A 23307-nucleotide genomic window follows, 5' to 3' on the forward strand; every position below is an offset into this window, starting at 1 on the left:
ACATGGTTCTAGCCCATGAATAGGCAAATTATACCAGTGGAATAGAATAGAAAGCCAAGGGCTGCCTGGAACATACAGAAATTTGCTGTATGATAAAGGTAACATCTCAAAGCACTAGAGCAAAAATAAATGGTGATAGGAATTTGGGAAAAGGATAAAAATTGGATTCATACTTTGGATCATACACAAAAATAGCCTATAAGTGGATCAGGGATCTAAATATAAAAAATGAAGCCACAAAAGTACTAAAATGAATAAATAAATAAAAATAAAAATACCAAGGTGGTGCCTGTAGCTCAAAGGAGTAGGGCACCAGCCCCATATACTGGAGATGGCAGGTTCAAACGCGGCCCTGGTCCAAAAAAAAAAAAAAAAAAATTTTTACCTTGATATACGTTTTTAAAGAAAATTCTCTATACAGCAGGAAAATTTCCTTTTGACTTGGCAGGTTTTACTTCCTCATTTTGCAGATGTAATTATTTGCAGGTAACAGGCATAAGAGAATTCAGTTTCCTTTCTATCAGTATTCTCAGTCTTGTCACCAGGTACATGTATTCCCTTTAAAACATCACTGCCCAAATTATAAATTCATGCTGGTATTAATTTTTAAGAGTAGATAAATTGATATGTTTACACACATTAGCAATTCTACTCAAAATTTTTTTCATATGAACTTTAGTGTGAACTTATTCAAAGGTAGCCCAGGATTCATGATGGTTAGACAAGGAAAGTATGTTCTATTATACTGTGACTGGTCAATGAGTATAAAATTGGATTTTAGAGAGAAAGTTAACTGGTGAGTTTTCATGAAACTTTTGGAAGGAGAAAAATCTTACCTGACATGTAAAGAAACCCTACACAGCTAACTTTGAATCTATGCTGAATGTTAAAATAAAGCAAGAAGGATGTCCATTATGCAAGCATGAATTAAATACATTCTGTGAACTGGGTTCTATTCTGGAAATACAAAAAAGCCATAGTATTCCATATCTGGTCTTACTAAGTATTTGATAATTAAATGCAGACTCTTATCCTAAATAAGAGTTATTGACTCTAATGTATAAGTTTCCATTCTTTATACAGTGGCTATGTCATATTTTACTTAAACCACATTACTTGTCAGAACAAAGGGCAAATGCAGTACATTTTAAATAACTGCTTCTAGAAAATAGCATTGCATAACAAATTATTCCACATAGGTCTTTCATTGCAGCCTCTATTTTTGTTAATAGAAGCATGCAGCAATGTGTACATAATGTAGCTAGATTGTAAGAATAGATTAATTAGTTGAAATAACTAGTGTACTTTATCACTTACCTTTCATAAAATTTGCTTTGAAGGAAATAAATAGCCTATTCTGAGATCCATATGGGAGAGATGCAGTAACACTCTTCTACAGGAAATAGTAGCTCACAAAAGCATAACTTCTTAAGGAGTAAAGAAGAGGGAGGAAAAAAGAGGAGGAAATGTTAGATTTTATCAGAAGCTAGGGATTATGTATATACTTTTAGAAAATCCCTTAAGAGTATTTTATCAGTAAAATATTTAAATTTTGATGTAGCCCCATGTCTGTCATTTCCCCCCCTTTCTTCCCCCTCTTTTTTTTCTTTTATTGTTAAATCATAACTGTGTACATTAATGCGATCATGGGGCACCATAACACTGGTTTTATAGACCATTTGACGCATTTTCATCACACTGGTTAACATAGCCTTCCTGGCATTTTCTTAGTTATTGTGTTAAGACATTTATATTCTACATTTACTAAGTTTCACATGTACCCTTGTAAGATGCACCGCAGGTGTAATCCCACCAATCATCCTCCCTCCACCCATCCTCCCCCCTCCCTCTCCTCCTTCCCCATATTCTTAGGTTATAACTGGGTTATAGCTTTCATATGAAAGCCATAAATTAGTTTCGTAGTAGGGCTGAGTACATTGGATACTTTTTCTTCCATTCTTGAGATACTTTACTAAGAAGAATATGTTCCAGCTCCATCCATGTAAACATGAAAGAGGTAAAGTCTCCATCTTTCTTTAATGCTGCGTAATATTCCATGGTGTACATATACCACAATTTATTAATCCATTTGTGGATCGATGGGCACTTGGGCTTTTTCCATGACTTAGCAATTATGAATTGGGCTGCAATAAACATTCTGGTACAAATATTTTTGTTATAATGTGATTTTTGGAACTGTCACTGTCATTATAAATACAGAGATTTACAAAAAGGTATACATATCTTCAGAAAGGAAAAACTATTAAGATTGTAATACTCAAGGCACTTTTGACTTATGCAATTACAAGAGGTGCTCAAATGTGACTTGTATCCATCTTTTGTTATTGGTGTGTATATATTTATATATAGAGAGAGTATTATAATTTTAATGCAATTTTTTCCTTAAAATGTGTATATTTTCTTTCTTTCTTTTTTTTTTTTTTTGTAGAGACAGAGTCTTACTTTACTGCCCTCGGTAGAGTGCCATGGCGTCACACGGCTCACAGCAACTTCCAGCTCTTGGGCTTATGTGATTCTCCTGCCTCAGCCTCCGGAGCAGCTGGGACTACAGGCACCCGCCACAATGCCCGGCTATTTTTTTGTTGCAGTTTGGCTGGGGCTGGGTTTGAACCCACCACCCTCGGTATATTGGGCCGGTGCCCTACTCACTGAGCCATGGGCGCTGCCCAAAATGTGTTTATTTTCTAATTGTGACTGGTAATTTCTTAAAGATCATGGCTAGATATTTAGAAACATAAGGCTAATAGTGTCTGTATATTTATATTACCAGTCATCATTATTGTCCTATTTGATAATGACCTCATCACTTGTAGAAAAAAATAAAATTTCTTTTTGCCTTTGATAAGCATTGCTCTGGTAATACTCATTGTTATTATGGAGCCTATTAGAAGTAAAAAATCTCAGGTCCCACCATAGACCAACTGAATCAGAATTTACTACGGTTTCATCAGCTCCCCATGTTTTGAATGCACATAAAATTTGAGAAGCAGTGGAAAGTGACCATATTTTGAGTTGTAATTATTAGAATTATTTTGAGGACAGGCTATGAATGTTAGGTAAAAGTCAAGCCTTAAAAATAGCTGCCTTTCAGGTCAAGTAAAATTTACATCATAGACTAATACAAATTATTTGGCTTTTAATTTAATTGTGTAATATTACATGTTGATTCTGATAGTGAAGAAAAATAAATATCAGATGGAATATCACTGTTCACGATTTCAGACAGCCTATCAGAAGTGAATGTGGGATAAATGCGGGATTCTTTTTATCCTTATAATAAATCTTTACTTGTGGTAAAAGGCCAAAATTAACGGCTTTATTTTAATTTGAATATCAGGTAAAGTAATGATAGTTTAGTAATTTGATGCAAAATATATATTAACTAAAAATTAAATTTTGCCTGATAGATTTGAACATGTTTTAAGAGTCACTAAAAATTATAAAACACCAAAAGCTTTTTCTTTTTTTTTTGATGCTGTGAAGTTATTAAATAGTTAATAATTTAGACATTTATTTATAGGGGGAAATGTGCACATGTGTGTCTATTTAACAATGGAAGAGGCTCCAAACAGTGGATTTGAAATGATGAATAAGATTTGTTTTTTATTACAGAGGGATCATAGGGGATGTGTTGAGATTAGGTTTAATAGTGGATGGTGCCCCTCGTTTCTGCTGGAGTTTTCTTTTGTGGAAGTTATTTCAATTACAGTTAATGAGATTCATATGTCTGAATTGGAATGATTATCTGTTGCTTCCAAAGGTAGTTTTTATTACCGTACTATTACTATTAGTTTTTACTACCATACTCTGTATTACCATACTGTTTTTCTAGAATCACCACTTTTAAAGGTGTTTCCATCTTTAACCATATTTTTCTATTGATTTTGATTTCTTATTCAGGAGAACATGGATATAGTTCTAAATGTGTGCACTAGGTTGTACTTGTAGGTCTTTTTCTTAACTTCCCCTACTAAGAGTAAGGGGTTAGATAGGCACAGAAGAATAAAATGAACAAAGACAGGACACGTTTAGAAAAGTTGTATGCTTCAACATAACTGACCAAGTAAAGGGGCTGAGCAGGAAGATTAGTCCTGCCAAAGATGATCATTTCTTTGGCAAAAGGCAAACTGGCCACAAGTCATTGGTTTGCATGGTGAAACCAGAGAGATTTTTGGAACACAAGTCTGAATACCACTTTTAGTTATGGGGGTCTTCTTTCAGTGACTCACATACTCTTCATCCTGTCTCCCACCATTGGGTTCTTGCTGTTTCCAAGGTCTAATGCACTCTCCTCCCTCATTTCCTATTTGACTTCCACTCATATCTAGACCTTAGTTCTTGTCACTCTTCTCCCAGGAAACCTATACTTGATGTCTTTGATTTGGTCAATTCTGCCTATTATATAGGTCCTTGGAGCACCATTCAAGGTATCTTTCCTTTCCTTCAATTACTTGTCAGGGTATTTTTGGTGTGATTCTTTGCTTAATGTGCTTCTCTCTTCAATAAACTATTAGCTCCACGGAGGCAGGGACCATGTCCATTTCTACTCACTTTTCATCCCTCCTCCCTAAAATAATGCTGGCTCATAGGCAAGCATTCAACAAGTATTTGTTGAATAAATAAATAAAAGTCACCATCAGGAATTGGAGAAGTAATGAGGATTCTGATACTGGGGACAGGAAGAGAGGGGTTACTTAGGAAAATCCTATACACATCCATGCTTTGGAGAAAATACAAAGAACAGATAGTTAATGACTTAGGAGCCTGTTTTAAATCTTTAAAAAATCAAGAGCTTTGGAACTGAGATAAGCCAAGATTAGATGCCTTCCAGATGTAAAGTTAGATTAACATGTTTTGCCCTTTACAATAGCATGCATGGCTCAAGGATTATCTCCATCACCTCTTCCTCCCATCTCTCACCTGGAAGACAGTCCCCTCTTGCCTGTGGGAATATCCTTCCTAGAGAAGGTAATCTTTCTCAGCACCCTGACAAAGATGATTTGACTAATCCTTTGTGACACTATTCCTTCAAAATTCATCTGATTTACATTTAGATACAAAGTTCATTTTTCCCTTGATGTGTGTCCAGTGTACAATTTTAGCATGTCTTGGCGTATTTCTTAGACATAAAATGAAAATATTAAAAAAGATGACAACCGTAATAAGGCTCATCATGATTAAGCAAATTGTTTTTCATGATGAATTAACATTGGGTGCTACATCATATTGATGAGTTCTGAGTAAAATATACTGAATTTAGCAAATCATTATCATTTATTGTTTCTTTGTATTCAATAAAAAAAAATTGTATTTCGGTCGGCACCTGTGGCTTAATGTGCTTCTCTCTTCAATAAACTGGAGATGGTTTATGCCGGAGATGGCAGGTTCAAACCCAGCCCAGGCCAAAAACTGCAAAAAAAGGAAAAAAAAAAGTATTTCTATTAGAGAAATTTTATTACATGTAGATATAGCATTAATAATCAGATATAAAATAGTAACTTATAGCTATGAGTTTCATATACCTATAAACCTCCCAAAATGCGTACATCCAATTAAAATTTCAAAATAGCAAATTAGGCTACTTAAAGTTCATTTGTCAGTTAATTTGTACTTTTTTCTACTAAAATATATAACATAAAATTTGCCATTTTAACTATTAAATTTTTTTATTTATAAAATACATGTAACATCAAATGTGCTATCTTAACCATGGTTAAGAACATAGGTCAGTGATGTGAAGTATATTCACATTTTTGTGCTACCATCCCTGGTGTCCATTCACAGAATTTTTTTCATCTTGTAAAACTGAAACTCTGTACCCATTAAACAATAACTCCCCATTCTTTCTCCCCTCAGCCCCTAGAAACCCCCATTCTACTTTGTCTGTGAATTTGGCTACCCTAGATCCCTCATGTAAGTAAAATCATACAGTATCTGTCCTTTTGTGAATGATTTATTTCACTTAGCATAATGTCCTCAAGGTTCATCTATGTTGTAGCACTTCCCTTCTTTTTAAGGCTGAATAAAAAGGCTTATGTGTATATACATTTTATTTATTCATTTATACACCAATGGACACTTAAGTTGCTTCTGTCTTTTCCCTATTCTGAAAAATGCTGCTACGAACATGGGTACACAAATATCTCTTCAAGTCTCTGTTTTCAATTCTTTGAGTATATAGCCAGAAATAGAATCGATGAATCCTATTTTTATTTTTGTTTATTGTATTTTAGTGTAGTTTACCTTTTTTGAGAGCAGTTTTATTGGCTTGGGATAAAATGGGGTCATCCCTCTAGAAGCAGGTACCTTTCACTGGTTACCACCTGTAGCTATCCTGGAGGGAGGATGAAATTCAGTTCAGAGTTCAACTGGGGAGCAAAGTCTTGAAAAAGGAAGAAAATTGTCCAGGGAAGTAGTAGTGAGGATTCTTGCTGGCCCACTCCGCTCTGCTGCACTGGGTCTAGAGGTGGTCTTGGGCTCCTGTTGAACCTGCAGCAGTATAGAGCAGTGGTCCATCCAGCCCAAAGCTTTATCCTCAAGTTTGGTACAGGCTAGGCATTTCTGCTTCTTTGCATTGTGCTTGATTGTGGACTCGGGTTTCTTCTAATACTACTTCTGGCAGCTTATCTGAAGTTTAAATTCCAGACTTGCAGAGGTCCCTGCTGGGAAGGGTATGTCCATGGGCATTGTCCACCCTGGTCTCCATGAAGGCCCACTGCTCTACTTACTAAATTTCACCAAGGCCATGTGCAGGCCTCAACATTGGGACAGCTTGACTCCACCCAAGCTCACAGCACCCAGCCACAGGGCCAGTGGGTTCAACAGCTACTGCCTGGCTTCACCTCCTTCCCACCGGCCCTCATTCCCTGTGCTTTTAAGATCTCTTTTAACATGCCTGCAGGCTGAAATCTTGACCTTAATTGTTAGCCTTTTCCTGTTTTTTTCTCTTACCCCAGGTCCACCCCTGAGGCCGTTTACTTCCTGCAGGGGTTTGTTTTCATTTATTATTTTTGAGTAACCCCCTAAACCAGCAGTTCTCAACCTGTGGGTTGCAGCCCCTTTAAACTGTATTAAAGGTTCAGGGCATTAGGAAGGTTGAGAACCACTGACCTAAACCATTTTCCATAGGAGTTGTACCATTTTACATTTTCACAGCAGTGTACAAGTGGTTCACTATCTCCACAGCCTCACCAATTTTGTGTTTGTTTTGATAGTAATCATCCTAATTGGTATGAGATCATATGTCATTGTGATTTTGATTTCTATCTCCTTGATTATTAGTGATGTTCAGCATCTTTTCATGTATTTATTTGGCTATCTGTACATATTTTTTGAGAAATATCCATTAAAGTCCTTTGCCCATTTTTTAATCAAGTTGGGTTTTTTTGTTATTGTTGTTAAGTTGTAAGAATTCATTATAGATACTGGATGTTAATCCTTTATCAAATATGTAATTTGCAAACATTTTATTCCATGCCATGGGTGGCCTTTTCACTCTTTTACAGTGTCCTTTAATGCACAAAAGTTTTCAATTTTGATGAAGTCTATCTGTTTTCTTTTATTTCCTGTGACTTACACATTTTAAAAATCAACATCTATAAATATGAATTTTCAAGAAAAGTGTGATAATTGGAGTATTTCATTTGAAATTGTCATTATATTGAAATGAATATATACCATGTATCCCCAAAACATTCTAGGCACATGTTGACAAACTTAAATTTTCAAAAGATGATTCAAATAGAGCTCACCTTTTCATTTGTTGCCGTTATAAAAGGGAAACTCTACTAGCTAATTTTTCCATGGATTATTCCACATTTAAAGCCCATAAATATAAATATGTTTCTGTCTTCATGATAACCAGTGATTATTTGGTGTACAATACAATATCATATTTAAAATATATATACTTCAGCCTTGCTATAAGAAACAGTCCAATGGGGACTTGTGTTTATCAAAAAGGTCTATTGAATGAAGGCAGTATTTATTATATCATACAAGGATTTGTTCCCACAAGAAAAAATTTTTTGTTATAGAAAAGAACAAACAACCCATTTATAAGTGGGCAGCAGACTTGAACAGGAACTTTTCTGAAGATGACAGACGAATGGCCAACAAACACATGAAAAAAATGCTTATCCTCCCTAATCATCAGGGAAATGCAAATCTCTTGAGATATCACCTAACTCCAGTAAGATTAGCATACATCACAAAGTCCCAAATCTGTAGATGCTGGCGTGGATGTGGAGAAAAGGGAACACTTTTGCACTGTTGGTGGGATTGCAAACTAATACAGCCTTTTTTGGAAAGAAGTATGGAGAATTCTCAAAGAACTAAAAGTCAGCCTTCCTTGTGATCGCACAATTCCATTACTAGGTATCTACTGAGAAGAACTAAAATCATTTTACCACAAAGACATTTGCACCAGAGTGTTTATTCAGCTCATTCATAATTGCCAAGTCTTAGAAGCAACCGAAATGTCCATCAACCCATGAATAGATTAACAAACTGTGGCATATGTGTACCATGGAGTACTATTCAGCCATAGACAATATGGAGACTTTAAATCTTTTGTGGATGGAGTTGAAACACATTCTTCTTAGTACAGTATCTCAAGAATGGAAAAAAAAATCCAATATATAAACAATTACATGCCCACATGAATGATAAAACAAAATCTAGTCTAGCAAGGGAGAGGAGAGACAAGTGAAAGGAGGGGGAGAAAGGAGGGCAACTGGCAGGATCTCAACTAATGGGTGCAATGTGAGGGTGTTCGGCATGCTCCCTGGGTGAAGGGCTCAACTACAACTTGAACTTTACCTTGGAAGTGAGAAAGAACAATGTAACCTAAGAATTTTACCCTCATATTAATTTGAAATTTAAAAAAAATTTTTTTTAGCTTTGTGTCAAGAATGGATGGGCATGTTTGAGGTGATGGATATCCCAGTTATCCTAGTATGATCATTACACACTATGAATGTATTAAAATAGCACAGATATCTTATAAATATGTACAATTATTTATTATATAAATTAAAAAGAATGAATGGGGTTCTCTGATAAGCTGTCTTGTTTTTGTCTAATGAATGTTTTTTAAACTATGTTTGATCCTATTTCCTTCTTCATGTTTACCACCAGACAGTTTACGGCAGTGGTTCTCAACCTTCCTAGTGCCGTGACCCTTTAATACAGTTCCTCATATTGTGTTGACCACCAACCATAAAATTATTTTCGTTGCTACTTCATACCTGTATTTTTCTCATCTACTTTTAATTTTCATTGCCTTTCTGAATTGTGTGTACAAACAGTATACTTAAATGCCTTTTGAAACAAATTTAAATACATGTATTTTAAGTGATATCTTTGAAGTTGTAAATGAAAAATGGAGAATTATTTTTGGTGTAATAGGTTTTGGTATGGTGCAAAAGATCAGTCTAGAGGTTTGGAAACAATTCTTTGTATTCCTCCCCCACTCCTTCTAATTCAGTGTACTCTTTAACAGTAGCGATTTTTGAGTCAGATGGACCTCGGTTTAGACCTTGCATTATCTTTTATAGGCTGTGGGATCCTGGGCATGGTCCTTAAATTTCAATTTTCTTATCTGTAAGATCACGATAAAGGTATTAGGTTAGAAGATATTTGTGAAGTGCTAAACAATACTTGGCACACAATAAGCACAAAAAATGAAGGTATTACTGCCAACTTTCCCATTTAGAGATAATAGAAACTATTGAAAGTTAGCTTTTTCTGAAATAAATTAGGACAGAGTAAATAAGAACAGGCCCCGAAGAAAATCATTTTCTTCCTTTTTCTATTTTATTTGGTTTTCTTGAGAATCCTTGTGAAAGTAAATCATATACTAGTTATAGAGCAACTACTTGCTTGTGAGAGGACAACTGTAAAGAATGGCATCAAAGAATACAAGAAACGGTAGTTTCACAGGTCACCATGTATTGTATTGGTTCCAGTCATATCTAAAAGCTATTGGCAATGGTTCCCCTTTCATTCATTTGAATGTAGCTTCAGAATGAATGCCAGCCAGGTGCTCTACACTGTATTCGATTAGTCAGAGTATGCTAGCATGGTGTTCAATTCTTGATAGTTTTAAATTTTTTTCATGTAGATAATAAAAGAACATGATTTCATTAGCCCCTGTCCTATGTTATCTTTCCTTTATTTTAATAACTATGTTTCTATATCAATTTACTCCTTTCTTTTCACAGAAGTATAAATTCACTTTATCGTTGAGATGTGTTTTTTCAGCCTTGAGTTGGTCTGATATATGTAGTCAAAACAGAGTAGACTTTGAATCCTCTGGGACTAGGTTTTAATCTTTGCTATAGCAGTTACTTACTATGTATAGTTAAGGAGTTATCTAATATCACTGAGCTTTAGTTTCATCAACTCTGAAATTGGTATAACAGTAGTCCCTTTAACCCTGCCTGACACCTTGCTATTTACTCCTCATCTTCACCACTACTATATGATCTTCTAAAACAATATTCTATATGCAAGGCCTCCACTTTCTCATTTCCCAGTCACTCTTCAACCCAATACTCTTTTTTTCCATTATTCTGATATTATTATAGCTAAAATGATTGATAATCTCTTAATTGTCAAATTAAGAATATTTTTAGTTCATATCTTGCTGGGATGCTGTGCTACACTTAACACATGTCTGTCACACCTACCTTATTACTGTGTACTTTCTGATCCATTTTTTTTTTTTTAATTCTCATTCTTAGGTGCCTCTTTCGCTGGCCCTAAAGTGTTGTGGCTCACTATACTTTTAATTCTGTATCTTCACTAAACTGTGGATACTCAAATCTCTTATATAAAATGGTGTAGTATTCGCACATAACCTGTACAATTCTCCGACATGCTTACATCATCTCCAAGTTACTTGTAATACTGAACACAACGTAAATTCTGTATAAATAGCTATTATGCCACATTACTTTTACTTGTATTATTTTTATTATATTTTTATTTTTATTCGTTTTGCTTCTTTAAAAATATTTTCCATTCACACTTAGCTGAATCATCAGATGTGGAACCCATGGATAGGGAGAGCCACCTATTCATTCAAAAGATCCTATTCACTCATGTTTTTTACTGCCATCACTACTTCTCTTAATGTATCAAATTATATCATTCTGTGTGCCCACGTCCACTTCTAGGTAGTACATTCCTCAAGGTTTACACTTCTATCTCCAACGTTCAGGGAAATGTCTTGATATATAATTCCCTCATCTTTCCCCTTACTCCTGACTACAGGCTCTTCCCTTTAAAATATAAATCCTGCATAGTTCTGTGATACTGTAATTAGTACTGACTTTATTTAGATATCCAGCACATTTTCAGTGGTATCAACTTACATGTTTATTTTCTTCACCAGTGTCTCACTGAACTCTTATGTGGATCCATAATGCTGTCTTAAAGTCATTAGGTACAAATTCTCTTATCTTCTTACTCACAGTCTATAATTTACCAGTATCTACACCTATCTTCTCCTCCTTCCCTCCTTTTTCAATAGAGATACACAGTTCTCATCCTCATTTAAATATCTTCAAGTCTCTATCATAAAGAAAGAGAAACAAACTCTCTTCCATTCCCATATTCTCTAGGTATCCTCTCATTTTTTTTTTTTTTTTTTTTGTAGAGACTGAGTCTCACTGTACCGCCCTCTGGTAGAGTGCCGTGGCGTCACATGGCTCACAGCAACCTCTAATTCTTGGGCTTACGCGATTCTCTTGCCTCAGCCTCCCGAGCAGCTGGGACTACAGGCGCCCACCACAATGCCCGGCTATTTTTTTGTTGTTGTTGCAGTTTGGCCGGGGCTGGGTTTGAACCCACCACCTTCGGCATATGGGGCCGGTGCCCTACTCACTGAGCCGCAGGCGCCACCCTATCCTCTCATTTTTTTCTTCTCTTCTGCTTTGAATACTCTTGAATGCTTTCAGTGCTGGCTTATTGCCATCTCTGTAAAAACAACTTTAGTGTTTATCACTGGTGAGTTTCATGTTGCTGTATCCAGTAAGAACATTTTAGTCCTCATCAATGCACACATACCAGTGGAGAATGAAAGAAAAAGAAAATAATACAGAGAGGCAACAAAGTAACTCAAGTTACTTTTAGGAAGTTTGAGAATAGAGTAAGGACATCTGTGGCCTGATACTAGACCCTGTTAGGAACCAAGCTGCCTTTAGGACTGACTTTTTCTCTCTCAGTGGCTACATAATCTCTCTGTTATGGAACATTGCTTCCTTTTACATATCCATTCTAACCCTGTCTCTGTTTTTTATTTGCTTATAATTTCTGGTTCCTCATAAGTTCAGCTGGAATGTAGCCCATTATGGCCTTTTGTCTCTCTCCTTGATATAATCAAGCTGAGTTAGTTTCTTCTAATTGCTTCATTTTCTTGGTATTATTATTTAAAATTTTAGAGAGCTAATTTTATTAGTCTAGTTAATCATTTGTATCAGGCCATTTCATAGGTCAGGCGTCCTCATACTTTTTAAACAGGGGGCCAATTCACTGTCCCTCAGACCGTTGGAGGGCCAGACTATAGTTAAAAAAAAAAACTATGAACAAATTCCTATGCACACTGCACATATCTTATTTTGAAATAAAAAAACAAAACGGGAACAAATACAATCATACTGCCTCATGTGGCCGTGGGCCGCAGTTTGAGGACCCCTGTCATAGGTGATTAAAGCTGACTCAATCCATTATACAGGGGAATTCATAAATGAATTCATAAATGAATTCCCCTGTATAATCCTGAGAAAAAGTCCAATGTCAATTTCTACTTTTGGATTTCAGTAAAATCCAAATGGTATGGGTTAAGGAGTGCATCACAGGTTAGGAAGGGAAGGGCCAGGAGAGGACCTGAGTCTGAAGAGAATGACAGATTAGTCTAATGAGGAACACAGGATTAAGGAAATCAAAGAAAGGGATTTCTTTTGTTTTTAAAATGTCAAAAATTTGAACATAGAAGGAGTCAACGAATAGGAAATGATTGGAACAAATAGAGTTAATTTTCTTAAAGTACTGTAAAGGTGGCTAAACATGGGATTCCAAAGTACAGGAAGATTGACTGGCCTTGTATAAGACAGTTACCTCTCCCTCTGAAATGCTGTTAAAGAAGAAAGGAAGAGTGTGATTGAGGTGAATCTGAAAGTAGGGGAGCCTGCCTGCTAGCATACTTTATGAATAGGCAGCAAGGAGACTACCTGGAAAAGAGGTAAAGATTTCTAATAATTTCTGAGGAAAATTCAAATAATTTCTGAGGAACCTAACAACTAGGAGTATGATGAAGTGATTATTTTCCATTGCATAGGTTAAAAAAAGATGAATGATTGGATTAGTTCCGAGATAAAATGTATTTAGCTTGTGACATGGTAGAGTTAATGCGTGCCCCCCCACTCCACATTTGTTTGGTTCAACCATATTTTCATTCTGTTCTTCCATACTTTTATTTTGTAGGTCTTGATGACTGTTTGCAGCAGTATATTAAGAATTTTGAGAGGGAGAAGATTAGTGGAGACCAACTGCTGCGCATTACACACCAGGAGCTAGAAGATCTGGGGGTAAGCCGCATTGGCCATCAAGAATTGATCTTGGAAGCAGTTGACCTTCTGTGTGCATTGGTAAGGACATAAACTGGTGGTGAAAAGGGAAATTTCTCTTTTGGTTCTTTTTTTTCCTTTTGTTCCTTTTCCTTCTGTTCTCTTGATAATTTAAATATAATTCAGAAGAAAAAAAACGGGATTCTCAACCAACTGGATGTGGTATTTTCCTCCTTCCTGGAATTTGTTACATTAGTGTCAAATGGCAGATTAAAGAGGCTTGTAATTCAACTGGTGACATTACATTTAGCCACTTGAAAAACTTAAGTTAGAGCTTTCCAGGGAAATTCTGACAGCAACATTTGGAATATTTAATTGTATACAATCACTTCTAAAAGTTTTGACTTAGTGTTACAAATACAAAGTAATCCTGTTTTAGAAAAATCATCTCTGAAGTAATCAAATTATTTGAGTTCCCTTTATGTATACATACAGTGAAAATTAAATATGGTACACTATATAGTTACTTCTTTAGGTTAAAGAACAGTGCATATTTATGCATGAAGAACCAATATCAAAATAATCTTCCTGCAAGATTCCATAACATGTTGAATATTTTAAGAGGAACATACAAGTTTTTTGGATATTAGGTAAGATGACTAATCTTATTATTCCAGTTATTCATGAGGAAGGCCAGAGCTATAAAGAGAAAGAATATAAACTATTTAATGTGACAATCTAGGTTTCAATCTTGGCTCAGTCAATTACTGACACTTGTGGGGAAATAATTTCACTGTGGTCTTAATGTTTTTAATATGGAGATAATAACAACTACTTCTTTGTGTTGTGCAAAGTAAATGAGATAGTGTTCGTATAGTGCCTAATTCAGTGCCTGGCACAATATGCATTTAGTAATTAGTAACTGTTATTGAGATGATAATGATTAATAAGAAATGAGTAGATAATTGAACACAATTCAATTCAAGAGTCAGTTAATAGACTCAGTACTGTGTTGTCAGATGTGAATGAGACCTAGTTCCTGCCCTCTTGGAAAAGCTAGCGAGGAAGAATGACATAAATAATTACAATACTGTATGGTAATTGCTAAAATAAAAGTATGAGCTAAATATTATGGAAGCGCACAGAAGAAAAAATGAGTACCTTTGAGATAAATGTAAAAGAAGTGATAATTTGAGCAACATGTTGGAAGATGTAGGTAGAAAAAAAGAAGAATTTCAGGTAGATAAACACAACATATACACAGGCACATGGAAAAAAGAGCATTCATAGTGTGCTTTAAAAATAGTAAGCTATTTGGGATGACAAAAATAGGTGAGAAACAGTGCCAGGAAAATTGGCTTTAAAAGATAAACTGGGGCCAGACTATAAAGTGCCTTAACATGATATTTGTACTTCCTAGTATAAGTATTGGAGAACCTTCTAAGAATGATCAAATACTTGTTTTAAAATGCTAGTGAAAGGATTGGAATGATGTGGGAGTAAATCAAGAACAATAATTGGGAAATATTTGAAGTAATCTCCATAAGTAATTAATGAGTAGGGCTTGAACTAGGGGTATGCAACAGGAATAGAGACTATCTGGTGAACGTGAGGGGTGAGATAAAGGAGTTGAGAAAGATTCCTTTCTGTTTTCCAGCTACAAAGATAGAATATATGATTTTGTAATAATTAAGGGATCAAATTCGTAGAAAAAGAAGAGATCACTTAGAGAGGACCTGTGGAATATAAAAACAAAGGATGCAGCTTGAGATGTGGATTAATTAGGAAGAAGAAAAGGAGGTTTACAGAGTGGTTATAAAAGCAAGAAGACAAGAAAGTTGTCACAAAAGCAAGGGAGAGTATTATTTTGTTAAAGGTCATCAATAATATCAAATTTCACTAAAAGCCAATAGGATAAGCAAGTAAAAAAAGACCTGACTGAAAACAGTTCTAGAGAGTGGAATCTAAAACCAGATTGTTTGAGCAGCACCTCCCATTTATATTTCGGTCTTACTTTCAGTGTCATTTTCTCAAGAAAATATTCCTTGATTATTCTCTCATTCTTGCCTGGTTTAAAATTAGGCCCCACTGTTAGCCCCCCCATTTTCTCTCTTAGTCTTCATCTTGCTTTGTACTTATATATTAATTTATGTTTATGTGTGCATGTATGTATGGATGGATGAGTATTTGTTTACCAGGTTGATGTCTTTTCTGCCCTTAGGTTGTAAACTATAGATGTAAAAGAAAAGTGACTATACTTATTGAACACCTAGTAGGTAGCACAAGTGCCTGGCAATAATGTATGGTCAATTAATATTTTTTGAAATGGTGATGAAAGAGACAAGCCACATTTTTTGCTTGAAGTTTTGGAATATTTTGATGTACATATTTTTATATTCCTGGGATAAGTAAATTCAGACCAGAATATGTATTTGCACTCTCATCTCAATTCGATCATGGAAATCATGCCTGAATTAAATGATAGTGCTCAAGGTAAGGTTTTTACCTTACCCATAGTGTTTTTAGTATACACTAGTCTTCAAATTTGAGTTAGAATGTCCCTTAAGTGTGCAATAGAAGAGGCCTGCAGATGGGCACAGGATTGAACAGTTCCCTGTTTGCAGCATCATTTACAACAGTAAGAGGTGGGTGCACCAGAGCTTGAAGTCCAGTGTATATATCTCATAAGTAGAACTCTTTATAGATGAACCATTTGTGTGGTAGACTTCCACGCTGCCAGTTTGAGGAAAGAAAGAAGATTGATGATTAATGATGTTGTATACAGATTGTCTAGACCTAGGCTTTGGAGTTTGACCCATGAACAAGGCTCTGCTCACCCAAATTTACTTGGAACCATGGTATCAGAGATATATGTCTGGACCACTTCTAAATTCAAGCCATAGAGTGGTGATAAATCCCTTCACATGCTGAGCTTTAATTCCTCTATAGTTCTGGGTTTAAGTACTATAGTGCTGTATCATTTGAATATTTAATTATGTGGTTGAACTTTTCTGGAAATTAATACACAGAAAAGACCCATTAAATTCCTTTTTTCACTTTGCTTTACTTAGCAATCAATTGGTCATATTCCTCAAAGATGTTATATTTTAAACTTCATTTCACCCCTTCCTAATGGTTACACACAGCAAGTTAGAAGTGTAGATATCTTCCAGTTTATGCAACAGTGTTTCCTAGTGATTGTAAAGCAAGCTTCTGAACAATGAATTCTGATTTCTACATGCCATTATAAAATTAAGAGGTGCAGTCCCTCATCAGCAGGCTGAGTTGACTAGACCTGTAGTTGTACTTACGGGAACAGGGAACTATTTTCTGACTTCCTTCCCCCGCCCCACCCTTTACTTTGTTTGAATTTCAGTTTGCCCTTGTCTTATCTTTCTGATCTCTACTGGTCTTTCTACATTTTCTTTACTTCTTTTTTCAATAATTATATATTCACACCTAAACTATGCTTGGAATGCAAAGATGAAAAAGACCTAGTCTGTACTGTTAATATGTATATTCCTTTTCTGAATGTATATATGTTCGTTCTCTACAAGGTTTTTTGTTTCTAGTCCTTATCTTGAACATTGTTATTGTTATTTAAAAATATATATATGTATATAGTCCATTAAGAAAGATAGTAGTCAATTAAAGACAATATGGATTTAAAGAAAATCCTAGGAAAATACAAAAGAGAATGGTACCAACTGCTGAAGGATTTAGGAAGTGTAGATAGATGTTCATTGGGTCTTGCAGAAAAAGCAGATGTTTGCCAGACAAAAAAGTTGGGGAAAAGTTATCTTGGAAGAATAAATACATATTTTTACAGACAAAATTGTGAAAGAATATGGAATAGTTAGAGAAAAATGATAATTTTGATTTGGATGATGCAGAAAGGGAATTAAAGGAAAGATAGGCAACTTACACTTTGTATCACATTATAATTCTTTGCTTAAATTCTTTTTGTCCTCCAATTCATACTAGGCTCCTCAAAGGAAGACACCTTTATCCATTTGATAGTCTTTATCTTCAGCTTCTGCCCTTTGTTTAACACATGGGAGATATTAAATTAATGTTATCTTACTGAATTTAACTCTCTTCCATTCCCAGAGAACTATGATTTTTCTCTTGCCTACACAGCCTTTGACTCTGAAGTTTCTATTCCTAGTGTAAGGAAGGCACAGAAAAACTAACAAATTCCTTTTAAGCTATACTATGTATTTTCTTCTGCTTGTCTTGAAGTAAGTCCTTATGGTGAATAAATGTTATGGCACCTAATGAAAATCAAAGGTTTATTTAGTATTTGTTCATTCATGCAATTTGTATTTATTAAGCATTAAGTATATTGTTTGCATTTTGTTATCCTGGAAAGAAGTCAGTTGTTCATGATTTGGAGGTGTATTAATCTTTCATACCATTTTTCTATCATTTAGTATGCCTAAATAAAGAGGAAGGGATATTAAGTGTAAGAGAAAAAGCATAAATAAAATAATATGTAGTTTAATGTATAGCCCTTTAATTTATGTTCTGACAATTTACCTTTTATTAAGAACTATAAGTAAATCATTTATGGTAGGATGAGAACAGTTTTCATTTCATTATTCATGTAATTTTTTTTTTTTTACAGTTTTTGGCCAGGGCTGGGTTTGAACCCACCACCTCCAGTATATGGGACTGGCACCCTATTCCTTTGAGCCATGGGCGCCACCCCATGTACTTTTTATATAATAGGCATTTTTGCATGAAAAATTGGATGTTTGTGATTACTAGGCTTTGTTTTTTTGCAGCATAATTGCTTGGTTCATTCATTTTCAAATAATTTATTTTCCAAAAAATTCATTAAACCAAGCCTTTTAAGACTCACTCATATTTATATTTATAAAGCAAAGTATTATAAAATCTGTACACCTGCTACATGATGCATTCAAATTAAGACCTTCAAATAAAATGGCATTGTCATTGCAAAATATGTGCTGCCAATATTAAATCATTTCAGTTAAGTGTTTACTGAGAGTTTGTCACTAGTGAGGATGTAGCCATTTAGAGTTTCTAAAATTTTAAATGTGTTTCTTCATGTTGCTTTTGTATGCATATCATTGGAAGAGAAGACAGGTTATGAACTTAGCACAGGTTCATTAAGACTAGACTGACTGTTGAATGCTGAGTCATGACTGGTTCTTTGCATACATACTAATGGCCAAGTATACGAACACATAAGTAGCATACAGGACAGAGAAAGCAACTGAGTACATTTCACATCAAAGTTTTTGAGTTCTTGGGGTAGTTTTTTTTTTTTTTTTTTTTTTTTTTTTAATACCAGTAGTAATACCTAGTTTTCCCATGCATCTCCAGTAAAAAGGAAATCTGTGATGAATAAATCTGTATTTTTAAAAATTTGAGACAATACTTCTTATCTCTATACCCCAGTAGCAAAAGAGTCCTTCGTTTACTTGTCAGTTTTTTCACTGATAGTCAGTAGAGTATGATTTCCTGGTAATTTAGCAAATCAAAAGATTTTTCTTTCATGAAAGAAATAGCAAAAAGTTATCTGTGTTGGCAGTAATAGATTTTTGAGTTACTTATAATTGAGAATTATGATGATGAAAATAAAGTAGAGAGATTAATCTATTTCTTATTAAAACAGTAGCACATAGATGCTGTTACATACACATGAGCTTCTAATCTATTTTTATACTTTTCTATTTTTTTCCTAGATACTTTTGGATTATTAGTATAACTAGTTATATTCATTAACTCGGACAAATTTTGAGAATTTCTTATCCTTCTCCATCCTCTACTATGTATCTTTTGTCTCTTCTTGCCACTGTGTTCTGTCCTCCCTGTTTTTCACCTTTATTCCACATAGAATATTTTTAGGAGGTTTCCAAGTTAAGAGATTTTCTCAAGGTATCTTTCCAGATTGTTTCCAGAATATTTTTCTGTTCCTAATTGTTGAGTCACTTAAAAAAAATAATTTTAGTATCTTGAAATATTGAAGTCTTCAAAGTATTTTACTGCGCTTTCAGATTTTTATTTATAAAAAGATCACTATTATTTCAAAATTACCTTTACCTTTTCTAATAAATCATTTATGTATAGAGAATTAGAGAATCAATGTTATGTATAGAGAAATAATTTAAATTGGTCTGTTATGGAGGCTAATGGCTACAGAGTGAAAGATTAGTTTCCAGGATGATTAGTTCAGTTGCTTTCTAATAAACTAGTATAATTCAAGGTTTTCTACGAAATTGTTATAATTTGTAAACAAATGTTTTCTCATTTAAACATATTAATAAACAAAAATGAAGACACTTTGTACTTCAGAGAAAATGCTTTAACATAGGGAAAAACTTCTGAAAAAACCCTTAAGCACTTCAGAAGTATCATTTACAGCTAGTTGGTATAGTTTTAAATTGTTCTTATCTAGTCATTAGAGTATCTTTTATTATAAACTTATAAGAGGATTTCCTTCATAATATAATGGTAAGCTAGGCAAAATCTCCCAAATGTTTTACAAATTATCTATTTTCAGATGCAATAAAATTTGAATAAAATATTGTTTTATTTGCACAAGCCAAACCTTTTAACTAAAGACAACATCGTAATTCATATTAGCCAGTGACTATTTAATATACCATGTTATTTTATTTTTTTGAGATAGAGTATCACTTTGTCACCCTCAGTAGAGTGCTATGGCGTTATACATCACAGCAACCTCAAACTCCTGGCTCAAGCAATCCTCTTGCCTCAGCCTCCCAAGTAGCTGGGACTACAGGCACCCACCACAACACCTGGCTATTTTTAGAGATGAGGTCTCGCTCTTGCTCAGGTTGGTCTCGAACCTGTGAGCTCAGGGCAATACACCCGCCTTGGCCTCCCAGAGTGCTAGGATTACAGGTGGGAGCCACCATGTCCAGCCTACCATATTATTTTAGAAAACTATAACTGCAAAAATAATTTTTAAATAAAAATGTAAAGTGTCAGCAAAGAACAAGCAGACTTTTATCACTATTACAGCACATAGCCTGGCATTTAATATTTATGCATCAAAACCTTCCTCTCTTCCCTTTTTTCTCCACTAGCTTCTCTCTCTTTTTTTTTTAATTACCATAGGGGAAAAACTTAAATTTTGTATAGCTACCCAGTGGTTATTGACTTAATAATAAAGCTAAATTTATTGTTCCATTTACTTTTCTTTTTCCCTCTTTGTCATCTACTTTGCTTCTATTTTTTTTCACTATACTTAGAACAGGAGTACAATATTGATGAAGAATGTGGTAAAGGTAGCCTGATGACTTAACAGTCTATTCTAAACTCTGTCTAGTCCAAGTACTGAGTTCTTCATGCACGCTATTAAACAAAATCTCCTTGTACCTCAGTTTCCTCAACTATGAAAGTGAGGTAGGAAGATAAGTCAAATTTAGCCTTTCAGGCCCAAATGAATTCTAATATTCTTTGAGTTTTATGATTATCTGTAAGATGATAATAGTTTTAATTTTACACAGAACAGTCATGTATATGTCACTAAGTGGTTTGGTCAAGGCTATCCTTTGATCAGATTAATCAGCCTTTCTTTAGGGCTGTTTTACAACTCAAAATTAGCTGCTTTAAATTTTAATTGTAATTTATAAAAACTTGCCATAAAGTTTGAAGGGATTCTATAATCTTTTTCTATTTGAAGATAGTAAAAAGGCCTATTATATTTATTTATATAACCCTTTTCTGCAATAATGTATCATAGACAAAAATATTTAGGGTAAATTAATAAATATTACTACAAATTATAAAGGGAGAACAAGCAAAAAAGAAATATACTTACAGAAAAGTCACTATGATTGCTTTGGGTGATTGCTTTTGGGACAAGAATTGATTTCACAAGTAAATGCAAGTTTTGGTTTTAAACAGTAAACTTATGAATCCTTATAATTTGTTTTCTTGAGTGGCATAGTTCCAAAATTATAGCTTCATCTTTCCATGTTCATACTAATACTTACCTTTTATTGTAATTTCTTTATCTGACATTTCCCCAAATCCTCACTTGAGTGTGGGCTTTACTAGGCCAGGAATTCTATCTTATTTATGTAACTAACACTTAACCCATTATCCATGTATAAGAAAGTATTCAGTAAATATTTTAATAAATGCATAAAATATTGACTTTAGGTATTTTTGTTCTCTCTCTTTATAATAGAATTATGGCTTGGAAACAGAAAATCTAAAAACCCTTTCTCACAAGTTGAATGCATCTGCCAAAAATCTACAAAATTTTATAACAGGAAGGAGAAGGAGTGGCCATTATGATGGGAGGACCAGCCGAAAATTGCCAAACGACTTTCTGACCTCAGTTGTGGATCTGATTGGGGCAGCCAAGAGTCTGCTTGCCTGGTTGGACAGGTAAAATATTTAGAAGCAGTTATTATTTTATGTATTTTATAAATATTCCCTTCTCAGATACCAGTTTTAATATAACATTATTTGATGTTTTCTTGTGAAAGAATCAGACAGGTAGACGAGTGCCAAGGTAGTAAATATCTAATTATGATTCATCATAATATAGGGATATCATCAAATAGATAATAATCTTTTGTAAAATTTTATCTTCAACTAAGTAGCCAATCAATAATTCATCTCTGACAGCTATAAAATATCCTTGCTGCTTTAGAAGCAGTTATTATTTGGCTGTCATAAAAAAGTTCATAGTACTACTTTGTCTCCTGATTTTCTTTATTCCTTTTATTAATTGGTCATATTTAAGGACATGACCCCTGGAATTCTATAAACTGTTTTTCTCAATTGGTAATTAGACACTGACACTTTGGTAGCACGCATTGCATACCTCCTTACCCTTGCTTTATTCATTCTCTGTTCTGATTCACATTGCATAATTTTAGATAACATAAACATATTCTTAGACTTTTTTAGTTTACTTCACTTTCATTTGTCTTGGAACATATGCAATAGCATATAAGTTTTCATAATATCTAAAAAGGGTTGGATTAAAATTATATACTGTGTATGACTAAGCACTATATTATAACTGTTTATTAAAAAACTAAATAAGCTCTCTACTTTTACTTTTGAGATTTTTTTATAATGGGCATGCACTAGGTTGTACAGGTTAAATAATCAAATTTTAAAATATTCTTTTCCTATTGTTAGCCTCTGATAATACACGTTTGACCAGAATTCTTTCTTGAATAAATACCAATAGGACATACATATGTGTACACATATACATACACATTTAGTATTCCGTTTTGGCTCTTTAAAAATAGGCCTTATATTAAAAGTAATTGTATTTTTAAGGTAAAAGTTAAGGTAATTTTGCTTAATTTGTTATTGCCTAACTTATATATGCGTGATATAAAGTGATGACATTAAATACAGATCTGAACACTAAGCTGTATATTACTAGCGTCTTGATTATTAATTAAAGGACCTTATGTTTCTTTTGCATTATAGCATTATTAAAATTTAATTCTCATAATTATCTAAGTCACATTTATCAACTGTTCAAAGTAATTGTATTATAAATATATATACTCTAAAAGTCATAGGTGGTCAGTAAATAGAATATGACGTAGTTCTTAAGTAATATACTTATTTGGGGAGGCTTCTCATTAATCAAAAAGTTTAAAGAACACATATTTGATTTCATATAGATCTCCTTTTACTATAATCTTCCCTATAAAAGTAAATTTACTCAGCCTTGATA

The 23307-nt window shown here is 34.1% G+C and overlaps 1 protein-coding gene across 7 annotated transcripts in view; it reads left to right on the plus strand.

Moving 5' to 3' along the window:
- The window catches only part of CNKSR2 (connector enhancer of kinase suppressor of Ras 2), a 330879-nt gene that overhangs the window by 46791 nt on the left and 260781 nt on the right, over nucleotides 1-23307 (plus strand). For all 7 annotated transcript variants that reach the window (XM_053580413.1, XM_053580414.1, XM_053580415.1 and 4 more), the window contains exons 2-3: nucleotides 13510-13673; nucleotides 21784-21986. In XM_053580413.1, coding sequence (XP_053436388.1) covers nucleotides 13510-13673; nucleotides 21784-21986 — 367 coding nt within the window. The remainder of the gene's footprint in view (nucleotides 1-13509; nucleotides 13674-21783; nucleotides 21987-23307) is intronic.

Source organism: Nycticebus coucang, chromosome X (genome assembly GCF_027406575.1).
Source record: "Nycticebus coucang isolate mNycCou1 chromosome X, mNycCou1.pri, whole genome shotgun sequence".
Classification (NCBI taxonomy): Eukaryota; Metazoa; Chordata; class Mammalia; order Primates; family Lorisidae; genus Nycticebus; species Nycticebus coucang.